At 41.8% G+C, this 25,080-nt stretch overlaps 3 protein-coding genes across 8 annotated transcripts in view; 2 read left to right on the forward strand and 1 right to left on the reverse strand.

Annotated features, from left to right (window-relative positions):
- GLRB (glycine receptor beta) overlaps positions 1-25,080 on the forward strand; it is a 112,984-nt gene that overhangs the window by 71,316 nt on the left and 16,588 nt on the right. For 3 of the 6 annotated variants that reach the window (XM_065596484.1, XM_065596483.1, XM_005299323.5), the window contains exons 7-9: positions 11,077-11,217; positions 15,325-15,477; positions 23,848-24,140. In XM_065596484.1, the coding sequence (XP_065452556.1) occupies positions 11,077-11,217; positions 15,325-15,477; positions 23,848-24,140 (587 nt within the window). The remainder of the gene's footprint in view (positions 1-11,076; positions 11,218-15,324; positions 15,478-23,847; positions 24,141-25,080) is intronic. The other 3 variants (XM_065596485.1, XM_005299324.5, XM_065596486.1) reach the window with 2 other exon arrangements.
- LOC135983657 (uncharacterized) lies at positions 83-8,315 on the forward strand. The gene is made up of 2 exons (XM_065596488.1): positions 83-131; positions 4,345-8,315. Exon 2 carries the CDS (start codon positions 5,124-5,126, stop codon positions 6,093-6,095), a length of 972 nt encoding a protein of 323 aa, XP_065452560.1. The 5' UTR covers positions 83-131; positions 4,345-5,123; the 3' UTR covers positions 6,096-8,315.
- On the reverse strand, positions 6,858-9,044 carry LOC135983656 (uncharacterized). The gene is made up of 2 exons (XM_065596487.1): positions 8,321-9,044; positions 6,858-7,327 (listed from the first exon to the last, which is right to left on the reverse strand). The coding sequence occupies exons 1-2, from the start codon at positions 8,895-8,897 to the stop codon at positions 6,858-6,860; spliced, it is 1,047 nt and encodes a 348-aa protein (XP_065452559.1). The 5' UTR covers positions 8,898-9,044.

Consider the following 25,080-nt stretch of genomic DNA (forward strand, 5'->3'; position numbering starts at 1 on the left):
TGGTGAGGAGGAGGAATTGATTATCACTCTCTCCCTTCAGTGATAGTGTGATTTAAGCTTTTGCCCTTTTTTATTCAACTAGCAACAGTAAGAAGTTAGCTCATGGACTTCATTTCCTTCCAGTTCCAACAGTGAGGATGCTTTCTTGTTTCACTTATTTGTTACCTATAAGATGTTTTGTTTTACTTAATTACTTGACTAATGGAACTTCCAAAACCAAATTGTTTCTTACCTAGTGTCAGTCTTTTTTAAAAAAGGTCACCATCTGGAAAAAAAATCATGAAATTCACTAAATTAAATGGATTTGACTATGTGCTTATGCTCTTGAATTCTAGAGCAATCTTATTAATGTGTCCCTGATGGAAGGTCTCTGGATGCATTTTCCCCAATGGTATGCATTTAGGCATTATTCTGACCTCAGATTGAATACACCCATGTCACAAAATATTGGCATAATATGTGTATTTAAAAAAAGCCCCCGGCACCATGTTAAACTGTAACTCTAACAATCTACTAGAACAGCTATGTATATCATCCAAACCTTTGCTTAAACATACCAAAATGGAGCACAGTTTACTAAAAATGGTGTAATAAAGCCACAAACTGCATACATAGAAACATCACAGTGATTGGAAAAAGCTTTAAAATGGTATTGGGGATCATATCATGAACCCTTGATTCCAGTCACCCAGGTGCATATCACTTGAGCTAAAGGAAAATGTCTGGTAACTAGTGAAGGATTACAGTTAAGAGCTCTGTTTTAGTGGGCTACCCACTAGATGAGCAGAGAGCTATATATAATAGGAGGTCTTTATTTACATACAGACTCTCGGGCTTTAAGGATTTAATGAGCGATGGGGTTTTTTTAGATACATCTTCTGAACAATAAATCCCACCCAGGCTTTACTTTAGATCATACAGATCAAATGTTTTAAAGTAGTAATAATTAAATATTGTCTTGGCTTCCAGCAGTCAAGAAAGATTTGGATTCTAGGGTGGGTTAATCACTTGCTGTTTTGAAAGTTTAAAAATTATGGGCCAAATTCTCTTCTCTTCTCTTTGTCTTGTTCTACTCAGGTGAGACAAAGGAATCTGGCCATAGTGGACTAACTGGGAATGCCCCAGTGTAATGGGGGCACTCACCTCTCCCTGCAAACCCAGATCAAGGAAATGCAGTCAGAAACAAACTCTGGTTATCCCTCAAGTTCCTTTGAGCAGAGGCACACCTGTCCTTAATCCTCTGATCCCAACCAGGAACTTACCTGCTAAGGCCCGGTATCTCCTTTTATCTGAGCCTGCTGGGTTCTTATTGGCTTCTTCCATGAGGCTTGTCTAGGCAGGCCTGGAGGACCCACCTTTGCTGTTGCTTTCCTGTCACGTCTCTGCTTTCTGGGGTGGGGTACAGTAGAACCGCTGGGCCTCTGTTAGGTAGCTGCAAAGGCTAGGTACACCCTGTCACACCCTGTTAAGGAGGATCTCTCAGCAGGAATGAAGCCAGCAGATCTGGCTCCTTTGCTGACTTTCCCCTTACCTCTGTGTAGAGGACAAAGAAAGGCACTTTGGGCGCAGTTCCAGTCCACCAGTTCTTAACTGGCAGGTGATAACTTACACAGCTGCATATGGCAGCTGTACTTCAGGATAGGGGAGCCGTAACCAGATCTCAGCAAAGAGAGACTCTCCCGCAATATTTCTTTCTCTCATTCCAAAGTCTCTAATAACCTTTATGTAATTTGAGATAGTAATTACACTGAATAGTCTGAGTTGGAGAGGCTTTGAACACTCATAGCTCCTGCTGACGATAATGGAAGTTGTGGACATTCTCTCAGAACCAAGCCCTGTGGTTGTGTTTTTGGGGGGCTGGTGTTTGTTTTTTTTCCTGACAACTTGCTTTTGTAAAAGCATTCTCCATTGCTTACACTTTGAGAACCCCTGGCATAATGATGAACACAGAGCCCTTAAGAGATGTATCAAGGTGACTGGCTCTTTAAGGGGAGAAGGGTCCAGCCTCAATTCTGTAACACACGTAGCTTGCCTCTCCATATGGAGAAAATGTTTGAAGTCATGTGGCAGGCAAGTCTTATGACTAAATCAGGGTTTCTGGGATGGGGTAAAACAAGACCTATGGAGAGCCAGAGGGGAGAGAAAGAAAGACTTATGTTGAAAGTCCTGGTAGTTGCTGCTTGATAGAGAGTAGGGAGAGACTCTCCCTAGTTCCCCAGCAGCAGGTTTGGAGGTGCATGTCAGCAGAGCACAGGAGTCAGTGAGGACGGATAAAGTGTGGAGAATAAGTCTGCTAGAGAAGAGCTTCAGCAGGGACAGGACTAAGAAACCTGCACCAACAATTGAGCCAGCCAGGAAGACTGGGTAGGGGTTCTTGTGTTTCCTTGAGAACTTTGTTAATAAACCCAGACCCCAAGAAGGGGTGTTATTTGACACACAAAAGCCTATTTTGACATTACTGGAAAGCCCAAGGGTGGGAACTGAGACAGACCAGGTAGGTATGAACATGTTTTCCTCTCATCTGTTAAGACACTGTTTTATTATTTTGCAGACACCAAAGGCACTGGAAATCTTCACTGACTCTTCTGCACTATCACACCACTTCACTTACCTGACTCCGTTTTACTCTTCCCATTAGCAGTTATCAAGAGTTTGTAACATCATTGTAATACAAAATTTCATTAATCCATAACAGCACCACAGCCACCAACTCCATAATCTATCTTCCTTTACCGCTAGTCTTTCCCCAAAATCTATAGCTGTTCTGCTCCTACCACATCTGGCTGCACAAACATTCCCTTGGGAAAGTAAAACGCCTCCTTCTTGATCTCCCTACCACCTCTGGTCACCCTGTGTCTGAAAGAAAATAGCAGAAATAGAGGGGGTTTAGAAACAGGTGATGAAAATTATTAGAAGCCTGGAAAGGCTTCTATATGAAGAGAAACTGAAAAGACTGGCATTGCTTAGTTTAGAGGGAGATGAATTGAGTATATAATAGTTCAGAGAAGGTAAATTAAATGCTTCTGTTATCGTCCCTCATAATTCAAGGACAAGAGGACATTTATTGTAGTTGAAAAGCAGCAAATTTAAAATTGATAATAGGTAATACATTTTTATTTAAAATAGAATTAGCCTTTGAAACTCATTTCCACTAGATGTTATTGAGACAGAGCCTGGTGGGATTCAGAAAAGAAATATCTACAGTTACATTTAAGATTCTAAAAAACAGAAGGGATATAAACCCTCCTGCATCGTGGGATAAGTCAAACTTTGCCTGGTGGGTTTAGGAAAAATTTCCCCAATGGGCAGGTTATGTCATAATTGTCAACTATAGAGTTTTATGCTCCTTCCTCTGAAGCGTGTGGTCTGGCCAGTGTTACAGACCGGATACTGGACTAGATTGACCGGTGTCCTGATCTGGTATGGTAGGTCTTAGTTCTTAACTCAGCTCACTCAATTCGAGATGCCTTCCAGCTTTAGCTCCCTGTGTTGCCATCGTCATTTTACTTTGTAGCATTTTCACTACTGCACTAAAAATTTCATAATTGATAAGAAATCTATCTTTGACCCCAATATTCCTAACAGCTATTACCACCTGCACAAGTTACACTCATTCTGTAAAGTGTTGGTGAGGTTAGCGAAGTTAACTTTCTCCAATTACTTTACTGCTCACCTTCTTTTGATCCAGGCCTGTATGTCTTCAACCTCCTCCATGGCAAGAAACTGCTTTGCTTGGACTGTTCAGTTACCTCTTCCACTTTGCTAAAGATAACTCCTTGTGCTGTTTATTCTTTTTAATCTCAGTGCAGCATATGACACTGACGTCAAGAAATATACTCTTTGACTGGCCTGAACACTAAATAGATACGAGTCCCTCCTCACCAAGTTTGGCTACTATATCTCTAATGACCATTTCTTTGTCTCTAGTTTCAGTGTGATAGCTATGTTAGTCTGTATCAGCAAAAACAACGAGGAATCCTTGTGGCACCTTAGAGACTAACAAATTTATTTGGGCATAAGCTTTCGTGGGCTAGAACCCACTTCATAAGATGCAAGAAGTGAAAAATACAGGAGCAGGTATAAATACATGAAAGGATGTTAGTCTCTAAGGTGTCACAAAGACTCCTCGTTGTTTTTGTCTCTAGTGATGACTGTGCCTTTGATTCTAAACCATTCTGCTCTAGTCTCCCAAAAGCTCTCTGCTTCATTTGCCGCCTCTTTTTTACACTAAAAATTTAACAATTTTAAGCACAACTACCATTTTTATGCCAGTGACATCTAATTCTGTCTCCTTTTAACTCTTCCATTTACCTTTCCCTCCGCTCTCTCCCAATCTCTCTGAAGCATATAAATCCTTGATGTGATGTTAAATTGAATGTTAGAAACACAGGTATCCTCCACCTTTGCAAGAGAAGTATCCTCAGCTATGTCTCTAAGGGTATGTCTACACTACGAGAGTAGTTCGATTTTACTTAAATCGAATATGTGGAATCGATATTACAAAGTCGAATGTGTGTATCCACACTAAGGACAGTAATTCGACTGTGTGAGTCCACACTAATGGGGCAAGCGTCGACATTGGAAGCGGTGCACTGTGTGCAGCTATCCCACAGTTCCCGCAGTCCCTGCTGCCCATTGGAATTCTGGGTCAAGCCCCCAATGCCTGGTGGGGAAAAAACTGTGTCGAGGGTGGTTTTGGGTAACTGTCGTCATCCAACCGTCACTCCCGCCCTCCCTCCCTGAAAGCGCCGGCGGGCAATCAGTTCGCGCACTTTTCTGGTGAGTGACAGCGTGGACGCCACAGCACTGCGAGCATGGAGCCCGCTGCGACCATCGCTGCAGTTATGGCCATTGTCAACACCTCGCACCTTATCCACCTTTTCCAGAGGCAGATGCTGAGAAATCGGGCGAGGAGGCTACGGCAGCGCGGTGAGGACATGAAATCTGAGAGTGGCACAAACCTGTCACAAAGCACGGGACCCTGCGCCGTGGACATCATGGTGGCAATGGGTCATGTTGATGCTGTGGAACGGTGATTCTGGGCATCGGAAACAAGCACGGACTGGTGGGACTGCATAGTGCTGCAGGTCTGGGATGAATCACAGTGGCTGCGAAACTTTCGCATGTGGAAGGGAACTTTCATGGAACTTTGTGAGTTGCTGTCCCCTGCCCTGAAGCCCAAGGACACCCGGATGCGAGCGGCCCTGACTGTCCAGAAGCGAGTGGCCATAGCACTCTGGAAGCTTGCAACGCCAGACAGCTACCGGTCAGTCGCGAACCACTTTGGCGTGGGCAAATCTACCATGGGGGTTGTTGTGATGCAAGTAGCCAACGCAATCGTTGAGGTACTGCTGTCAAAGGTAGTGACCCTGGGAAACGTGGAGGTCATCATAGATGGCTTCGCCGCGATGGGATTCCCAAACTGCGATGGGGCTATAGATGGAACTCACATCCCTATCCTGGGACCGGCCCACCAGGCCAGCCAGTACATTAACAGAAAGGGCTACTTTTCCATGGTGCTGCAAGCACTGGTGGACCATAGGGAACGTTTTACAAACATCAACGTCGGATGGCCGGGCAAGGTTCATGACGCTCGTGTTTTCAGGAACTCTGGTCTGTTTAGATGGCTGCAGGAAGGTATTTACTTCCCGGACCACAAAATAACTGTTGGGGCTGTGGAGATGCCTATTGTGATCCTCGGGGACCCAGCCTACCCGCTAATGCCCTCGCTCATGAAGCCCTATACAGGCGCCCTGGACAGTGAAAAAGAACTCTTCAACTACCATCTGAGCAAGTGCAGAATGGTGGTGGAGTGTGCTTTTGGACGTCTGAAGGGGAGATGGAGAAGCTTACTGACTCGCTCTGATCTCAGTGAAACCAATATCCCCATTGTTATTGCAGCTTCCTGTGTGCTCCACAATCTCTGTGAGAGCAAGGGGGAGACCTTTATGGTGGGGTGGGAGGTTGAGGCGAATAGCCTGGCTGCTGATTACGCCCAGCCAGACAGCCGTGCGATTAGAAGAGCCCAGCGGGACGCGCTGTGCATCTGGGAGGCTTTGAAAGCTAGATTCCTGAGTGAGCAGGGTAACCTGTGACTATTACGTTTGTTTACAGAGAAACTGAACCTGCCCCCGTTTCTTTACCCAGTGAATGTTCACTATCCTCTCCAGTTTCATACCCCGTTCACCCCCTTCCCCCCCTCCAACACACGTTTAAAAATAAAATCACTGGAAATTTGTTAAAGAACACCGTTTTCTTTATTACTGTTTTCGCGGTAAAGTGTTGAAACTGGGACGCAGACTGTGGTGGGGAGCGGGTGTAGTGTAGTGATGCAAAGGACGCTTCTAAACTCGAGGAATGACATGCTCTTGCTTCTAGAGTGGTCCGCACTGGTGGACTGGTTGTTTCAACGGAGCCTGCCACCCCTTCTGTTCTGGACTCTGTGGGGGCTATGTGACTTTCTGGCAGGGGGAGGACGGTTACAGATCCCCTGCTGCGTGGCTCTGTGATCCAGGATAAGGACCGCTGCATTAAATCTCTAACCACCCTCCCCCGCCACAAAGTCACATAGCCCCCCCCCCCACAGAAAATGAAAACCACCTCCCAGACTGACCAGGGTGCCTAGTGACTGCAATGTGTGTGTGACCTGCTGCTGAACCTGTCCCCGTGTCTGTACCCTAGTAAAGGTGACTGTCCTGTCCAATTACCAACCCCCTTCTCCCCCTTCAAACAGACTGTCCTCTAAAAAAACATGATGGAAACAGTAATTAACAGAAACGTATTTTTTATTAGCAACTACACAGTTAGGGGATGAAACTGGGATGGGGGCTTGGGTGAAGCGGGAAGGAAAGGACTTATCAAATTTTGGGGAATGACAGTCTTCTGGTACTTGAGCAGTCTGCAGGGGTGGAGTGACAGTTTTCATGGACTCTGCTGCCCCTCCTTCTTGGTACTTTGGGTGAGGTGGGTATGGGACTTTGTGGCGGGGGAGGGTGGTTACAGATAGACTGCAGCGGGGCTCTGTCCTCCTGCCTCCGGTCCTGCAGAATATCCACAAGGCGCCAGAGCGTGTCCGTTTGCTCCCTCATTAGTCCAAGCAGCGTTTGAGTTGCCTGCTGGTCTTCCTGCCACCACCTCTCCTCCCGTTCGCTGTGTGCTCGCTGGTATTGCGACATGTTCTCCCTCCACTGGGTCTGCTGGGTTGCCTCGGCTCGGGAGCAGCCCATAAGTTCTGAGAACATGTCGTCCCGTGTCCTTTTCTTTCTACGCCTAACCTGCGCCAGCCTCTGGGAGTGTGATGCCAGGGTAGGTTGGGAGACAGTCACAGCTGTGGGATGGGAAAAAGGGAGTGAATTCCTCAGAAAGATAAATTTTTTGGTGAACAAAGAACATAGTCTTTCTCTGTGAACAAGACCATGCACAGCACCTATCACATGCGCACTCAGGACAAGGTCGAATTTTCGGCCTTCGCATTCAGTGCCTGGGGTCTTGCAGTGCAGATCAGACAAGCGTGGCTGGACAGCGGAATTTGGGTAGCAGGCTGACATGGTAAGCCGTAGACTTGTGGCAGCTTAAAACTTTAATAATAGCAGTGCCCTGCTTTCACGTTCAAAGCAATGCTCCTAGCGTTGGCCAGTTCCTGCTGCCAGCAATCCGGCAAGCATGAACTCTGCCCCTGTCCCACCCCCTCGCGGCTGTCCCCGGGAAAGATCCCTGTATGCTGCCCCTCTCCCGCCTCCACCGCATGGCTGTAAACCACCGGTTACAGTTCTGTAAAGGAACAGGCAATCAGTCCCAATACTAACATTCCCCTAATTCAAAGCAGGTCACCATGAGCGACATCACTCTGATGAGGATTTCAGAGAGCGACAAAGAATGCATGCTTCGTGAAAGCCTGCAAAGACCAGGGCCGTATGCCGCCATGCTCTGCAAGGCAATGATCCCGGAGTACTTGCTGCTAGCCTGGCGCGGGAATGTTTCCTACTACGGGGGACACAACAAGGCCGCTCTCCCAAGGAACCTCATGCAAAGTCTTTCCAATTACCTCCAGGAGAGCTTCATGGAGATGTCCCATGAGGATTTCAGCTCTATCCCCGGACATATAGACCGAATTTTACTGTAGCTTCACTGGCAAAGACTAAACAGTAGAGCACCTAGGGCAAACCAATCATGATAAACCGGACATTGTTAGATTTTTTGGCAGTAGTTGCACTGCCAAAGACTAAAACTTTAAGCGCCTAGGGCAAAGTTATCATGAAAAACTCACTGTTAATATTAATGTTCTGTTCAAAATAAATCTTTACATGTTTATAACACTTACCGACTGATCCTTCCCCTGATTCTGGGTCCGGGTTAACGCCTGGGGACGGTTGGTAGGGGATCTCGGTGAGGGTGATGAAGAGATCCTGGCTGTCTGGGAAATCAGCGTTGTAAGCGCTGTCGACTGTCTCGTCCTCCTCATCTCCTTCCTCATCTTCCCCGTCCGCTAACATCTCCGAGGAAGCAGGCGTTGACAATATCCCATCCTCAGAGTCCACGGTCAGTGGTGGGGTAGTGGTAGCGGCCGCACCTAGGATGGAATGCAGTGCCTCGTAGAAACGGCATGTCTGGGGCTGGGATCCGGAGCGTCCGTTTGCCTCTTTGGTCTTCTGGTACCCTTGTGTCAGCTCCTTGATTTTCACGCGGCACTGCGTTGCATCCCGGCTGTATCCTCTCTCTGTCATGGCTTTTGAGATCTTCTCGTAGATCTTTGCATTCCGTCTTTTCAATCGCAGCTCCGAAAGCACGGACTCATCGCCCCACACCGCGATCAGATCCAAGACTTTCCGATCAGTCCATGCTGGGGCCCTCTTTCTATTCTGAGATTGCATGGCCATCTCTGCTGGAGAGCTCTGCATCGTTGCCAGTGCTGCTGAGCTCGCCACGATGTCCAAACAGGAAATGAGATTCAAACTGGCCAGACAGGAAAAGGAATTCAAATTTTCCCGGGGCTTTTCCTGTGTGGCTGGTCAGAGCATCCGAGCTCGGACTGCTGTCCAGAGCGTCAGAGTGGTGCACTGTGGGATAGCTCCCGGAGCTATTAGCGTCGATTTCCATCCACACCTACCCTAATTCAACATGGCCATGTTGAATTTAGCGCTACTCCCCTCATTGGGGAGGAGTACAGAAGTCGAATTTAAGAGACCTCTATGTTGAACTAAATAGCTTTGTTGTGTGGACGGGTGCAGAGTTAATTCGATTTAACGCTGCTAAATTCGACATAACCTCCTAGTGTAGACCAGGCTTAAGACATGCATTTCCTTCCTCGCCTCTGACCTTCCTGGCACTTCACAGGGCTATAATCTTGGAGTTATCCCTGACTCCAAAATCTCCACTGCAGCACTCATTACTATTTTCTACTAGTCCACCTTACTACCATCTCTGCAATATAGTCCTCGTCTTCCTCAGCATACACACGAAGAACTGCTTTTTTGTGAATTAGTTCATGCCTTGATTTTTACAACACATTTCCTGCAAGGCCTCCTAGAGATCCTCCTATCCAAACTCCAGTCTGCTGGGAGTGCTACCACCTCTCTCATACCTATCACCTTTGTCCTGAAAGACCTCTACTGACTTCCCAGCCACTTGAAAATTGACTCATACTAAGTATCCTTCATGACTATGCCCTTAACTACCTCTGGTCTCCTGTCTCTTTATTCTTCTGCTCTGCCAATTGAGGTATCCTCTTAGACTTACATTCTCCCTCTACTCTGATTCTTTGCTGCATCATCAGCTATCCTGACCATATGCTTGCCTCCCACTCCCTCACTAATTCTTCACATTTGCAGTTATTGTTAACAATTCTAAACACCTCTCACTGTCTACTAAGCACACTCTCTGTACTCCCCCACTTGACTAGAACAGTTTTGTTGTAATTTGCTGTCCATATTGAGGATGTGAGATACATTTATTAAGGGCGTATTAAAACTTATTTTCATGATATAGCTTTTATGACACAAATGTGGAGGGAGATCATAAGTATTAAGTTTTGAGAAGTTTTAGAGGGTCATTCACATTTTAGTTTTTTATCACAGATATTTTTCAGATGTGAAAATCATGTGCCTAATTCTCACCCCCTGAATGGAACAGCTCTTTAAGCATTTCTTAAAGATTCTGCATTCTTAGAAAAAAATTATATTGCATTCTCAATTTACCCTTTATATGTTCCCCCATTCCTCCCACTACTTTTCATGCTCTATCTGTGTTTAACTCCATTTTTAATGAATATCAGGCAGACAGAAAAGTGACATGTAAAATCACGATTGTGACTGCACTTTTGTTTAACATCCTTTTATGCTCAAACATCATGGGCCTGCTTTTTCCACTGCTTTGCACTATGTTTAAATGCAGTGGTCAAAAGTGATCTATGTGGGCCCAGATTTAGGCAAGCACTTAAGCATGTCCTTAAGTCTATCTGTATTTAAGAAAGCACTTAAGCAAATGTTTAAATTGAAGTATGTTCTGAAACTGTATTGACTTCAGTAGAATTTAGGCATGTACTTAATGTTAAGCACATGCTTAAGTGTTTTGCTGAAGGGATGCTTTTCTGAATTAGGCCCTTAAGTCTGTCCAAATCAGAAAGGAACACATGAAAGGCCACTTTGTACACATGAAAGGCCCAGATTCAGAAAACCAGGAAAACACAGTCTTAAATCCCATAGAAGTTGATGGGACTTAAGAACATGTTTTAAGGTTAAGCATGTGTTAATGTTCTTTGCTGAATCAGAGTCTAAATGACAATACAATGTTAAAAGTTGTGGGGAATCAGGCACTGTTTTCTCTGTTTAAATACTGAGTGCTAAAATAACACTCTCATTCAGTTTCAGATTTTCAGTAATACAGAGTTCCATCAAGTCCTAATTAACAAATAGACAATAAAAATCTAGTTGTGAATCAACTGATAATTTTATGACAGGAAGCAGGAATCAAGAAATGAAAGAAATACATACATGCATATATATAGATATATATGTTTTTGCTGAATTGACTCTGGTGTAAGGTAGCTTTAAAGTTTTTCGGGTTTTTTTTTTCTTGTAGTTGGTTACACAACTGATGATTTACGATTTATCTGGCAATCTGGAGATCCTGTTCAGTTAGAAAAAATTGCTTTGCCCCAGTTTGACATTAAAGAAGAGGATATTGAATATGGTAACTGTACCAAATATTATAAAGGCACAGGTACGTAATTCTGTTAACTAATTTATTTGTTAAAGATTTCAATTTGCATTTAGTTTTTGTATTTTGTTAATGATTAATAGTTGCATTGATAGTTTTTGTATTGCAGAAGAGGACATTAGTTTTTAACTAATCAATAATTTAGAAATGAATAACACAATAACAGTCAAATATAATAACCATAAACTAATACAGACATTGAGATGTTGGAGGTCAGGATAGATGACATCCTTATTTTTGTTTAGATGTCTCTGATCCTCCCATAGCAATTTCATTTCCATTGTGCTGATACGTTTTTATGTTTGAAAGTGCCTGGGCTTTTCTGGCTGGTCGTTCATCTAGAACTACTCTTTCAAATTGTTTTATGGTTGAGTCATGTTAGTTTTCTTGTTTGAGCTTGTCAAATTTTGTTTCAGAATACTTGAGTATTACTTCAAACTCTTCTTCCTGCAGCTTCATGTTTTTTGATAGGGTGCTCTTAAAAAAATGTTTACAGGTCCTGTATTTGTACTTTTGCAATTTCATGATATTCTGAAATCCAGGCTCTGCTTGTACAATGATTTCTGTAATATGGCTTCTAGTGATTTATTGTCTGTTTCTACCACCATTGATTTCTGCCAACAATCATAGCTATGAAATTGCTCACATCCAGAAGCAAAGACCAGCATTTCTTTTTCAACTGAGCATGTTTTTGTATTTTGGTCAGAGCTTTTTGAAACATATGTTGCTGGCTTGCAGAAAGCTTCCAGCAAAACACAGAAAGGAGAGCTAAGGGGAAGGGAATCTCTGAGGCTCCCCTTGCGATCATCAAGAAACTGCTCCGTCAAAGGATAGTGTTTGTTATCCTGCAGGTACTGTGGAATCATACCCTATATCTGGAGAGTTCCCAAGTAATCGTAATAATCCTCAGAGCTAATTTGATCTGAGTCTGAAGTTTGTATTGGAACTTGAAATCAATTAAGCTTTGCATTATTTCAGGTTTCAGTGTAAATATTCCTTGGAACTATGGTCTTAACTACAACTGGAATGAATTCTCAATCTGTTAAGTCTTTGCTAGGTAATCCATTGTCTCTGGGTGATTTACCATTTTAAAATATTATAGAATTACTCCACATCCAGCAAAATTATACAACTATAAAAAGTACAATCCAGAGGTGCTAGTCAACAATTCTATTCACCCTACTTTCGGATAAAATACCAGTTTATGTAACAGCTACAGGGGTATTTAATTCTTAAACAGTTAAACAATACATTACTCACAAAAGTGCTAATAATTAGACTAAAAAAATTGAATTTGAGCTTCAAATGGCCAGATAGTGTTTAAATAAAATAGGGAAGCACCAGATCATACAAAAGAGGCTGTTGCATCTTATTTGGATGGTGAAAAATGGAATACTTAGGACCAATTGCTGTGCTATGCTTGGATGCTGGAAAAATATTTGACAGTTGAGTGGGATTAATTGGGGTTTTGTTTATATTTGGGGGGAAGGGAGGGAAGGAAGTAGTGGTGCTCCCTTATGATAGAAAAATAAGATATTGAATGGTAGATTGTGAATATCTTCGATGTTCCTCTTTTTTTCTTTCTCATATGAAAGAAAGAGTTAACATTTAGAACTGGTGAGATTTTCATGAAAGTTTTTGTCAAATTTTGACTCATTTTTGTCAAAAAATCAATTTTTTTTACCAACTCTCTTAGCAATGTTCACCTTTGTAATAACTAGGACTTAACACACCCTTGAGATGACTGTCTGAGATATTGTTGTAGGTTCTTTGCAGATACAGACAGGCATTGCTAGGTTTGCATATTGATTTACTAAAGGTTCATATTTTGAAGGCATATGGTGGGAGAGCATCTCTTTGCAATACCAAATTAAAGCCAATCTCATGTACTGTACAAGAGCACCTCATTAATGTACAAACCGGATTTCAAAGCTATGGTTTATGCTGGAAATGCATGACAACTGCAAACATAGTCCCCGACCTTGTTCACCCATTTATGTCAATGGGTGTTTTTAACATTTGCTTCAGTAGATGTAGGATTGGATCCGTATGTTCTGTACTTGTCCAAGCAAAAGCAAATCTGGGGATTACATTTTTATGATCATCATTGCCTGCACTAAAATAAAAGTCCCTGCATTTCTTTTTCTTTGTGTGCCAGTCAGAAATTTCTCATGAATACCCTTATGATAAATGGTGATGGCAAAGAATATTATATTCTGCTTATTGAAAGATAATACAAGGCCATTAGCCAGAGCCAGAATTAATTTGATTTGACCTAACACAAACAGCTGAACACATTAAAGTCATAAATAGTGTGGAAAATAAATAAGAATTTGAAAATATCTGGAAACCATTCACAAACTGCATAGGAAGAATTCCTCAGACTAAAGATCAATAAAAGGGGAGAAGAAGAATTAAGAGCATATGGATGTCTTCTACCTACAAAATAATAAGGAAAACTCCTTCTCTTTTTGTAAAAAGAAGAACAGGAGTACTTGTGGCACCTTAGAGACTAACAAATTTATTAGAGCATAAGCTTTCGTGGACTACAGCCCACTTCTTCGGATGCATATGTGGGCTGTAGTCCACGAAAGCTTATGCTCTAATAAATTTGTTAGTCTCTAAGGTGCCACAAGTACTCCTGTTCTTCTTTTTGCGGATACAGACTAACACGGCTGCTACTCTGAAACTTCTCTTTTTGTTTGTACTTGGCTTTGTGATTATTATATATTCAAACAGCTTCTAACTGTAAACTCTGTTTTTGTCTGTGTGTGGTGAACAATTTATTAATGTAACAACATAAAGAATGTATTTCCCTTTTTGCTATTTAAGCTCTATATTTAAGATATACTTGCTTTTCACCAACTTTAGCTACTAACTGGAATAGACTAATTTTTATTGTATAATATTGCTTCTCGACTCTCTATGAGCTGAGGGGTGAAAACATTAGCACCTGGGAAAAGTCTTGCCCTGAGATGGTGAGAATGAAGTTTATGGAGTTGTGTTTATACTATCAAATCAGGTGAACATAAGACAATGTCAATGAAGTTACATGCATTTAAATATGAGCAGAATTTGGCTACTGTTTTTACCACCATATTCCTTGATCCCTTTGTTTTCAATCAGCAAATATAGGGGACTGTGGAGTTCATTTTTAGTCTTTGCTCCAGTCACCTTTCCAGGTAGTCCAGCAGTATGTTTGTGTGATGAAGTTCCATATTTAAATAAGCCTGAGCCTCTTTGCCTAGTTTTTCCCAATTTTAAATTTAGAGATCTTTTAAAATTTTGTACCAAAACAAAAAAATATCTGTATCAACTTTCATTATCATGGCGATTTTCATTAAGCCCTGCTTTAGGTCTCTACTTTTCTAATTTTTTTCTAATCTGAACAAGACTTCATAGCTGTACACCTTATTTTAATAAGCGTTTCCTTCTTTTTCACAAAATTGATACCAGCTGGGATTTTCACGAGCCTAAGGGAGATAAGTGCTCTGCTTCCATTTGGCAAAATTCTGCTTTTGGAGACCGTGCATCTTCGAGAACAGAATTTTGCCAGTGTGAGTTGGGAAGCCTAACTCTTTTTGGATGCTTGAAAACCCTAGTCTCTGTCCATGCATTACACTTCCTTGGAATACAGAAGAATCCCCTCTGGCCCCCTTTTCTCCCTTTGGTTTTGCTTGTCCCTATTTGGCTTCCTGAATATGACCTTTCATATGCCTGCAGGAACACCCACTAGCAATGACAAGATATTACTTTACTTTTCTGTGTAGAAAGACTTGTAAATCTAGAGATTGATTTAGCAGCAGGCACTGTGATTTTCTCTGTGTTCTGAAAGGTCAAGTGCAACAGGCCAGTCATGAGCTACAGCTCTCTTTTCATTCAGGTTTTGTAAGCTCTCATATGTGCTTCAAACATGTTTTCAGATGAACTATTTGGTTTTGGGGAAAACAATTTATTTTAAGCCTAATTCATTGAGAGCCTTATTGAAATCATGGGCAGAATTTCCACTGATTTCAACAGGGCAGGATTCTGAGTAATGCTAAGGCATTCAAATTTGAAAAGGTTGGCCTGTAAAACATTTAGAACATTAATGTGTTTATTTCTTTAAAGGTTATTACACTTGTGTAGAAGTAATCTTCACTTTAAGAAGACAAGTTGGATTTTACATGATGGGTGTTTATGCTCCTACACTGCTTATTGTTGTTCTGTCATGGCTGTCATTTTGGATCAATCCTGATGCAAGTGCTGCAAGAGTGCCACTGGGTAACAGACATTTACACTTACTGTCAGAATGCACTTAGCACCACTTTACCCTTTTCAGTTGCTTTGATAGCAAAAGATGGGGTATTGAAAGCAACTGCATCCCATTGCATGGTCTTCATTTTCATTGAAACCTTTCCATTTCTAGCCTCTATAAAACACATCTCCTCATCCTGGCTTTTGCTTAATGCCATATCTAGTGTTTAGGCATGGCTTTCCTATCTCTGCCTTCTAATGTGTTTTGAGGCAAGGAGGTTGTGATGTATCTACTTTCCATAACTGGAAAAGTTCTTGCTTTTATCTTATACATGTATAGCGTGCACCACAGATATGGTGGTGATAGGCACCTTATAGAAACTTGAAATAATATATATAAAATAATGGCTAATCAAGATGATTATTAAGGTGTAGAATACCTACCTCTTGCAGCAGTTGTTTGAAGATTAAATAGTAGTAATGTTCTGAAGAGGATTAACAATCAATGTTACCAGACTGGCTTCTGTCTCATCAGGGCCTTGATTTATAAAAGTACTTTAACCATGTGCTCCATCCTGTTCAGCAAAACACGTAAGAATTTACATTAAGGTTTCCTATGGGCTGAATTCAGGCTTAGAAGAGGTAATACTAGTCTTCAGGAGTGCTGCTGCTTCTGATAAAGTCAATGACAAAAGTCCCATTGATTTGAATGGGAGCAAGATCAGATCCTCCATTTGCTACCAAGCAGTAGGGGCATAGAATTGATTAAGAAAAAACAAACTTGACTAATTGGACTGTACGTGATACTCTAATAGATGTTAAATGAAAATAAAATCTACATTAAATATAATAAATATATTTAAAATTTGTCTTTTTTAAAGGAGTATTTTAGCATATCCATCACATGCATATGCTTTCTCCTTTCTTTTTTACTTGCTCCTTTAAAAACATAAATTTGTCTATGAAATATTGTTTATTTTAGTTTGATAGCACATGGAGTATATCATATTCTAACTTTACAGTGTTTACAACTTTACAAGGATCATGAATATAAAGTGCAACAGAGAGAAATAAATGTTTAGATGGAGGAATTTTTATAAAGTAATACACGGAAAATATATATTTTTGTGAAATAAAAAAAATCTGTTGCAAACAAGTCTCTTTCATATAGTCATTTTCAATATGATTAAAACCTGAACTTTTATATTTCAGCTTTTTATGCATTAATACAACTTTTAAAAGTAATTTAGTAGAAAGGTTGAACTAATTAAACATTAAATTTATAAGAAGCATGTTGCAGATTGTACAGTATTTGAGGATTATATATATACAAACTTCAGAGTATTTCTTGGTCTCAGTAAATGAATATATGTGTCTGTTTTTTTTAATGTAATACAGCAGCATAATTATGTGGTATTTGGTGTGACCCCAAAAGGAAGCAATGGATTGTACATAATTTGCCTACTCCTTTCTCAGGAGGTTGGAATGAGTGTTACTGAGGGAGGATTGGGACTTAAGTCCCCACAAATTACAGGCATTGTGTTTTGCAGTAAGGCATCAGGATAAACCTAACTTTATAGCAGCATCCTGAAGTTTTGACTTTTTATAGTCTAATGAGATGAAAATTTTTGCGTGAAGTGGACCTTACATTATAATCCATATTGAAACAAATCCCAAGTCAAAAAATACAAATATGCTTGTAAAATTATACTAATGTTTTTCCTTTGTATGAGGAAAATTGTATTGTGTATGCAGTGTTGAGAGAGCTCAGAGACAACTAAATCCAACAAAGCAGCAGTAATGGGTTTTGTCAACTCCCTGTGTCTCGACTGATCATGTCATATTTGTACAACCTTTGGAGAAGCAATTGCTCCACACCTTAAAAGATTGCTTCTGGAATAGCTAGCTATAGAGAGCCACAAGAAGAGAGGGTGGCTACTGTCAATTCAAGCTATAGAGAGCCATAAGAGGAGAGAGTGGTTACTGTCAATTCAGTCCTAAGGAATTGGTTCAAGAAATAAATGTAATTGTGCCTAAATTCCATGGGTGGGATTTTCAATAGCTTTTGAGTGACTTAGGAGCACAAGACCCATTGAAAGTCAGTGGCCAAAAGCTGTTTATTATGTTCATTAATTAATCAGGAGAATTGACGTGTTAGTGTGGGGAATATGTCTGTGTCCAATTACAAATTCCAGTTGGTTTTATGAACTCTATTTGTACTTGTAGCGGTCATTATGAATTAGATCAGGAGTTCTCAAACTTTTTCTTTCTGAGTCCCCCCCCAACCTCCCCTAACATGCTATAAAACAACTCCACAGCCCACCTGTGCCACAACAACTAGTTTTCTGCCTATAAAAGCTGGGGGCGGGGGGTAGCAGTGCAATTGCCTAGGGCCACCAGGAAGATAAGTTGCTCAGGCTTCAACTTCAGTCCCAGGTGGAAGGGCTCAGGGCCCCGGGATTCAGCCCCATGCAGTGGGACTTCAGCTTTTTGCCCTGGGCCCCAGTGAGTCTAACACTGGCCCTGCTTGACGGACCCCCTGAAACCTGCTCGTGGCACCCCAGGGGGCCTCGGACCCCTGGTTGAGAACCACTGAATTAGATCATTTGGTAGTAGGAACCTGGCAAGCAGTGAGGTGCTATGTCTGGAAAGGTGTGCCACAGAAGTCAAGTGGCCATCAGTATTGAATGACTCTCACCTGCTTGAACAATGAGGTTTCTGCCTACAGGTCCTCTGCCTTTGACTGGACTGTGTCTTCACAGAAACCTGTTTGGAGAGGAGGGGGCTGGAATCCTCACCGGCCTCATCACGTGACTAGACTAGAAGAGCTGTGTTTTTTCTTTAGCTGACCAAAGGGGGACAGACAATTAATAAAAGAGGGTTTCTGCAAGCCAAGGGGAGACTTTTCATCACCAAGAGCACATAACTCAGCAGGAGGGTGTGGAAAAAAACGGTTGTCTTTGCCTCCTCTAAAGATTTGGATCAAATCCAGTGAGTCCCAAAAGAGGGTGAGATTAGATTAAGTTGGATTGCATCGAGAGTTTGTTGTTTTCAATAGATCTCTAATTCTCTTATACTTTCTAAGAGTAAAGTCTGTTTAAGAAATTCCTTTGCTAAACTGTGTGCCTTACTTTACTAGTATGTGGTGCCCATTGGGTGTAACTAGGGAAATCAGAGCTCCGCCAGCCAGATTATTCTTGGGGGAGAATGGGTCTAAACAACTGGGGGCTCAGGAGGGCTATGGCACTGGTTCCTGGGCCTAGGCAGCCAGGGTTCAGGGTCCCACTGCCCAAGAGGAGTGTCACACATGGGGTCTGCAGCTGGGGAGAGCACTTGAGAGCCAGAGCTTGAAACAGTGACTAATCACTACTCAGACACAAGGGGGTTAGCAGCACATGGAATTCAGTAGGTGGATCTCAGTACAACCTGCTGGCATCCATCAAACGAGCGGGCCTGGACAAAATTTGCAGATGACATAGGGTTATTTATGCTAGTTAAAACTAAAGAAGGCTGAAGAATTGCAGAGAAATCTAATAAAGCTACATAAATTGGCAGTACAGTGGCAGATGAAATTTTATTGACAAATGCCAGGTAATACACATTGAAAAGAACAATTTGAACTTCTCATATGCCTGGATTCTAAATTAACTCTAACTACCCTGGGGGTTGCTGTGTATGACATTTCCTCTGCAGCAGATGTCAAAAAAAAAAAAAGAGAAAAAAGTTAGGCTGTATAGAGAATAAGAGAGAAAATAATGATGAAACTATTTTAATGTCATTACACAAATCAGTGATATGCCTCACTATGAATTCTGCTAGTTCTGGTCACCCTATCTCATATAAAATTTAACAGAAATACAAAGAAAGGCCACAAAATAATTAGAGACATGTAAAGACTTCCATTTGAAGAGAGAATGTGACAAGATTAGATCTGTTAATTTAGAGAGATGAATAAGAGGGGACATGATAGAAGTCTATAAAAATAATCAGTGTCACAAGAAAGGCAAATCAGGTGCTTCTGTACCTTTTCTCATAATACAAGAACAAAGAGGAGACCAATGGTTTTTAAAGGCAGAATGTTTAAAACAGATGACAGGAAATACTGTTTTATAGAACATATAATTAACCTGTGGAACTCATTGCCAGAAAATAACATTGAGGCTGAGAAGCTAGAAGGATTCAAAAAGGGATTATTGACTACATCCCAGTCCAGCAAAATACATGCTTAAGTGCTCTGCTGGATTAGCACCGTAATGAAAACGCCCACCATTACCTCAGATAGAAATTTAAAAAATAAGAGCTATAAATCATCACTCTTAGGGCCATAAGCCAACCACTAGCTGACAGGGGTTAAGAAGAAACTTCTATGAACTGGTTATTCCATTACTGTCCACCGAGGGCTGTTTTACACATCTCTCTAAAACAGAAGTGGGATATGTGGACAACAGGTCTGATCCAGTATGGCAATTCTTATGTACCTGTGTTTCCTCAAACCCAGCTTCTTGGTTGCTGCCTACATTTGTTGTACCGTGCAGAGACCCCAGAAACTGTGTACTGAGCAAAGGAACTGTCTATCAGTTGCTATATGAGCATGTAGCAGGGCAAGCACCCCGCTCCAAAGAGAAAGGGGTTAAAACCAGATCTGGGAAAGGGCTGCCCCGAGGAGCCAATCAGAGGAAGACAGGTAGCAGCCAATTCGGGCACGGTAGGGATGGTATAAAGAGGGCTGTGAGGCAATCTCACTCCAGCCTTGGGGTGGGAAGGACTAGGCTGCCTGGGTGCACAGGGTACTTTCAACAGAGCAGTGCTGGGGAAGGGGCAGGCTGAGCTGGGGAGCTCAGGCCTGGTGATCTCCCAGGTTGAGGCCTGACAGGAAGGCCTAAAGGAGGTACTGGGGCTGTAGGGAATGGCAGCAGGTCCAACCCCCTAGGCAGTGATGAGTGGCCATTGTAGACTGCAGTTTTCCCCTGAGTAAAGGGGCTAGACGAAGACTGGCAGTGGGTTGCTGAGGTGAGGTGGGCTCCGGGGAGTGCGGTTCCCTGGGTGAGGAGCAGCACCCCAAGGTAAGGGGCAGTGTAGTCTGAGAGGGATGTGGGGCCTATATGTGCTGGAGATAAAGGGACTGCAGAGGGGTAGGTAACCGAGGGTGAGACACTGGCCCATAGAGGGTGCTCCAGGGCTGAGAGAGCTAATTCCCAGATGACCAGCAGAAGGTGCCGTGCTGGTGAGTCAGCGCTCTGCTACAGAGCAACACACAGAAATCAGGGAAGGAAGGGGAAATGTTATTACTTAGCCTACTGGGCACCTCTCCCATGAAATTAAGAGGAGCCAGGTTTAGGCTAGCTGCGTGGTTGAACAAGGGCTGTTTTGAAAAGAAAAACATCTTTCTGTTGCATGGAGGAAACTGCTAAGGTTCCCCCCCAAACTCCTCACCAGTCAGGCAGTAAAGATACAATAGGGATTAGCTGGGAGAGAAGGAAGTTAAAGAGGGAATCCAAGTAACAGGTTACATATGGAGGGGGTTTCAAGAGGATCCAGGTCTAAAAGAATCGCACATTGCTAGAAGGAGCCATGAGAGAAGTCAGGTTAAGAGTTCCATGTGACTGGGAAAGGAACATTATGGTAGGAGGGGTGTGTGCACAGAGTAGGGGAGTCCCCATAAAGGGAAATCAGGACATGAGGCTTAGGAATTGAAATGTAACCTTAAACCTGTGAAATGCAAAGGTTGGTACTGTTCTTGGCACTGAGCAGCCCTGTTCCGTATTCCTGGCTAAACCCCTTTTGCCACCAACCTGGGGCCCTAGGAGAGGGAAGAGGAACAGATACATTCCCAGCCCAGGCCAAGCACTTCTCTACCCCAGCAAAATTGTGAAGGGTCTCCTAGCCCTTCCTCTGAGTGCTCCAGGGGAATAAAATGTTGTTGTTTATAGTTCAACTTTGAGTTTCTCTTTTTTTCTCCCCAACCATATTCCAGCATTTTGCTTTGGGCCAGTTTAGGTAAGCACCTAATACAGCAGCACTCAGAGGTGCAACTTACCAAACTGCTGTCAGGTTCTCTAAGCCATGTCAGTGTTGATTTTGCAGTGAATGTTTACTTAATAGAATATTTCTTTTTCCTCCACCTGATTATATTCTTTCCTTGAAATCTGATAAAACATTATTTCCTTTCTTTCACTCTGAGACTGAACTTTTTACCCCAGGTTTCCAGACAAATGGAAACTAGCAGAAGGTCACTGTGGCCTCAGCTGCCCTGTTGAACAAAGTGATGAAAGCTCTGCTGTAATCTTTTCAGTCAGTAGGATTTACAAGTTAGTTTTCCAACTTTAAGTCCAAAATCGTAAGCGCCAAGATCTTACGTACTTCTGGGCAGTGACTGTAAAGAGCTGAGTGTTTTCAACACCTATCACATAATACTAACAAAAATAGCTTATTAGGCCAATAAACATATTTAAAGACAGTAAAAATAATTACATATTACAAAGAATATCCAATTACAAAGAGATGTTTACTAGCCCATATTGGTAGTCTGTTTGGCTACTGGTGAGGTGATTCAGGTTCAGCATAGGTGTTGATTTTCAGGGCTGTTGAATGAAAGTGGATAGGTGTAGTAAGCATTTTCTATAGAGTGAGCAGTAAATAGGACATAGAGCTTTATTTAATTCTAACATTGTATTTGCATTTCCACTCCCCACTGTTAAAAATGGGAAGTGGAAATCTCTAATGAGCTCATCTCAGATAAATGGTTCATAATGATGTGAAAGGCAAGGAAAAAAGGTGGATTTCTTGTATGTGCTCAAATGCTTCAGATATGAAACAGGGAAAGTCATCTGGTCCAAGCACAGAGATTTGCTACTTTCACTCTTGGCCCAGTGATATCAGTCTGATATCTCACTATGGCAGGAAATAAATACATTACACCAATGGAAAGCTGGAATTTTGAGCTTTAGAATGGTCTAGGGAAATTCTCTCTTTCTAGACAGTATATTGAAAGATTTTGACTTTGAAATCATATCACTTTGATTATTATCATTCCCCCCCATCTTTGTTTTAGTAGCTAATATCTGACAAGCTGCCAGTTTTAGATTAATGCCTCATACTAAATAAAATCTGGGATTCTAAGGTGATGGCAGATAAATTTCTAATTGTAGCAGTTCTGAATATACTGGCCACTACAATCTCACCAAAATCTAAGCAAAATAAACAACAAGGGAACGGTGTGATAAAGTCTTATATTTTGTGTCCTGCTCAGCTTAAAACTATTTTGATGGAGCAGAACAAATATTATAAGGACCATTAAAATTTTTCAAGCATAAGTGGATAAGGATCAGAAAAAAATCCCTATAAATGAATATTTTAGTGTGTATATTGGACAATACATGTCATCGACTTAGATGATAATATGGGCTGCCTTGATGCCTCTGCCAGATTTTGCAGTTATTTACATACATCCAAAATCACTTACTTTATTGAGATTGCACAGGTGCAACTGAGGGAAGAATTTTACCAATAGAGACCATAGCACCAAAAATGGCAGTTCTGACTTTGGGAAGAGGGTGTAAGTGTGCCTAATCTGATAACCATTTGATAGCCTTTTCGACACATAATTGCGTATGACTGAATTGCTTCATTGAAGTGATCTCCACATTTGTCGTTAGTGAGATGTATCCCTGGGGGTTGCTGAGTTTTGAGAACCTTCTAGGAAAGTAGTGCTCATTGGGACCATACAAAGTCCCCCTCTGAGCACCAGTCATTTGAACCTGAGATTCTAAGACACCATGCAGTCCCTAGCCATTTTATTTCCTTCCTTTGCACAGCTAATTATGGACAGGTTTTCTTTTTGATTTTTAGCCAAAAACCTAGTTTTAACTTGTACTTTAGACATGTTACACTGATACAGACCATTTAAAGTATTTTCCATGCTGTCTAGATTCCTGGGACACCTCTGGCTTAATTCTGGGCCATCGTGTTAGAGCTAAAGGATATGGCGGAAAAGACAGGGTTTTAACAGTGTATTTCATTCCCTTCCATCTTCCCAGAGTTAGATACACATACTCAAATGACTCTGTGTATGTGTGTAACCATAAGTAATTTAGCAAGTCTGTTTATCTATCTCTCAAGGCATTCAGGGTTTATTAATATTCATAAAATCCTGTCTAGATTAGATTATTAAATCATTAATTAACTGAAGGCATCTGTATCATGTATATTCAGCAGATGGTCATTTCTCGCAAAGCATACCTGCTACATCATGAAGTTCCATTCACTCATAAGAAATCTCATCCATTAGAATCTAGCAGTATAGATGTTTCGGGGACTGGGAAGAGAGCTCCAGCAGGGAAGAGGCTAAGAAGACTGCACAGTTTTCATTACTTTAATATATTGCTTTACTGTTTCTAGGTATCTTCTCGGTGCTCAGCTTGGCATCTGAATGTATGACTCTTGCTGCTGAACTTCCCAAAGTGTCTTATGTGAAGGCCTTAGATGTCTGGCTGATTGTTTGTCTTCTTTTTGGGTTTGCTTCACTGGTTGAGTATGCAGTGGTTCAGGTAATGCTGAACAATCCAAAGAGAATTGAAGCTGAAAAAGCAAAAATTGCCAAGGCAGATCAAGCAGAAGGGAAAGGAGGCAATGTAGCCAAAAAGAACACGGTAAATGGTACAGGGACCCCTGTGCACATCAGCACTTTACAGGTAAGAGCAATGATATGTGATTCTCAGTCATCGTTATTTAAGAAATATTTTTCATAGTTTAATAGTTTTAATCTTAAAAATGGGATTAGAAATAGCCAAAACACATTATTCTTTGTGTACCATGGTCATTAATGGGCAACGTTCTGAACAGTCCACCACAAATGACTTGTGTTCAGATGTTCCCAGTGGAAAAACGTGAAGCACATGTTTTTAACATCCTAATAAGATGCCTGCTGCTGTGCTTCATGTAAATCAAGTGACCAAGCAACTTTCTGATAATCTTGCACTTCTAATAGCACCTGTGAAATTATAACTGGGTTTAATTCAGTCAGGGCTTTCAGTAAGCATTTATTAAGAGCATACTCAAGTAACACAGTCTCACTGCTTTGCTTGAAATGGCCACAGCTGTACTGCATTATACATAAAGAATTTCTAATCCCAGGGACCCAGAAGTCCTGGCATTTATAAATAGGGGAGATCTCTGTCTGTTAAACTGTCCCCCCTTTTTCTTGTGCTGTTAGAGCTGATGGAGAAATCTGTTAGTTGTCATATGGTTATGCATACTGTCCCATGCCAAAGTTTTCTATATTGATGCTGGCTTTATACGGCAGTAACACCATTCTTGTTTAGATAGCTGTGGACTCCACAGGCCAACCCCCACCTGTCCTAGATGATATTTAACTTGTTGCCTATTCTGCAGGAAGAAATAGAGAGCTATACCAGGCACGAATTTGGCTCATGGTTTTCAATGACTCAACAATTTTAATTGAACAAAAATACGGCTGGGGTCCTGCTAATGACACTTCGAGTCCAACAAATTACCTTAAAAAGCTGTCCTAAGAAGGCATGTGAGGATTCACCCAGCATGGGGGGGATCCTGCGTTAGTGAAAAGCTGACATACACCAATTCCTACTAGTCCACCAGTACCGGGAACATGCT

The sequence above is a fragment of the Chrysemys picta genome, chromosome 5 (assembly GCF_011386835.1).
Source record: "Chrysemys picta bellii isolate R12L10 chromosome 5, ASM1138683v2, whole genome shotgun sequence".
Classification (NCBI taxonomy): domain Eukaryota; kingdom Metazoa; phylum Chordata; order Testudines; family Emydidae; genus Chrysemys; species Chrysemys picta.

Coding starts and splice junctions, on each gene's coding strand:
- LOC135983657 (XM_065596488.1), top strand. CDS start 5,124: ATGTGGAAGGGAACTTTCATGGAACTTTGTGAGTTGCTGTCCCCTGCC.
- LOC135983656 (XM_065596487.1), bottom strand. CDS start 8,897: ATGCAGAGCTCTCCAGCAGAGATGGCCATGCAATCTCAGAATAGAAAG. Junction 7,328..8,320: donor ATCAGGGGAAGGATCAGTCG/GTAAGTGTTATA, acceptor CCCATCCCACAG/CTGTGACTGTCTCCCAACCT.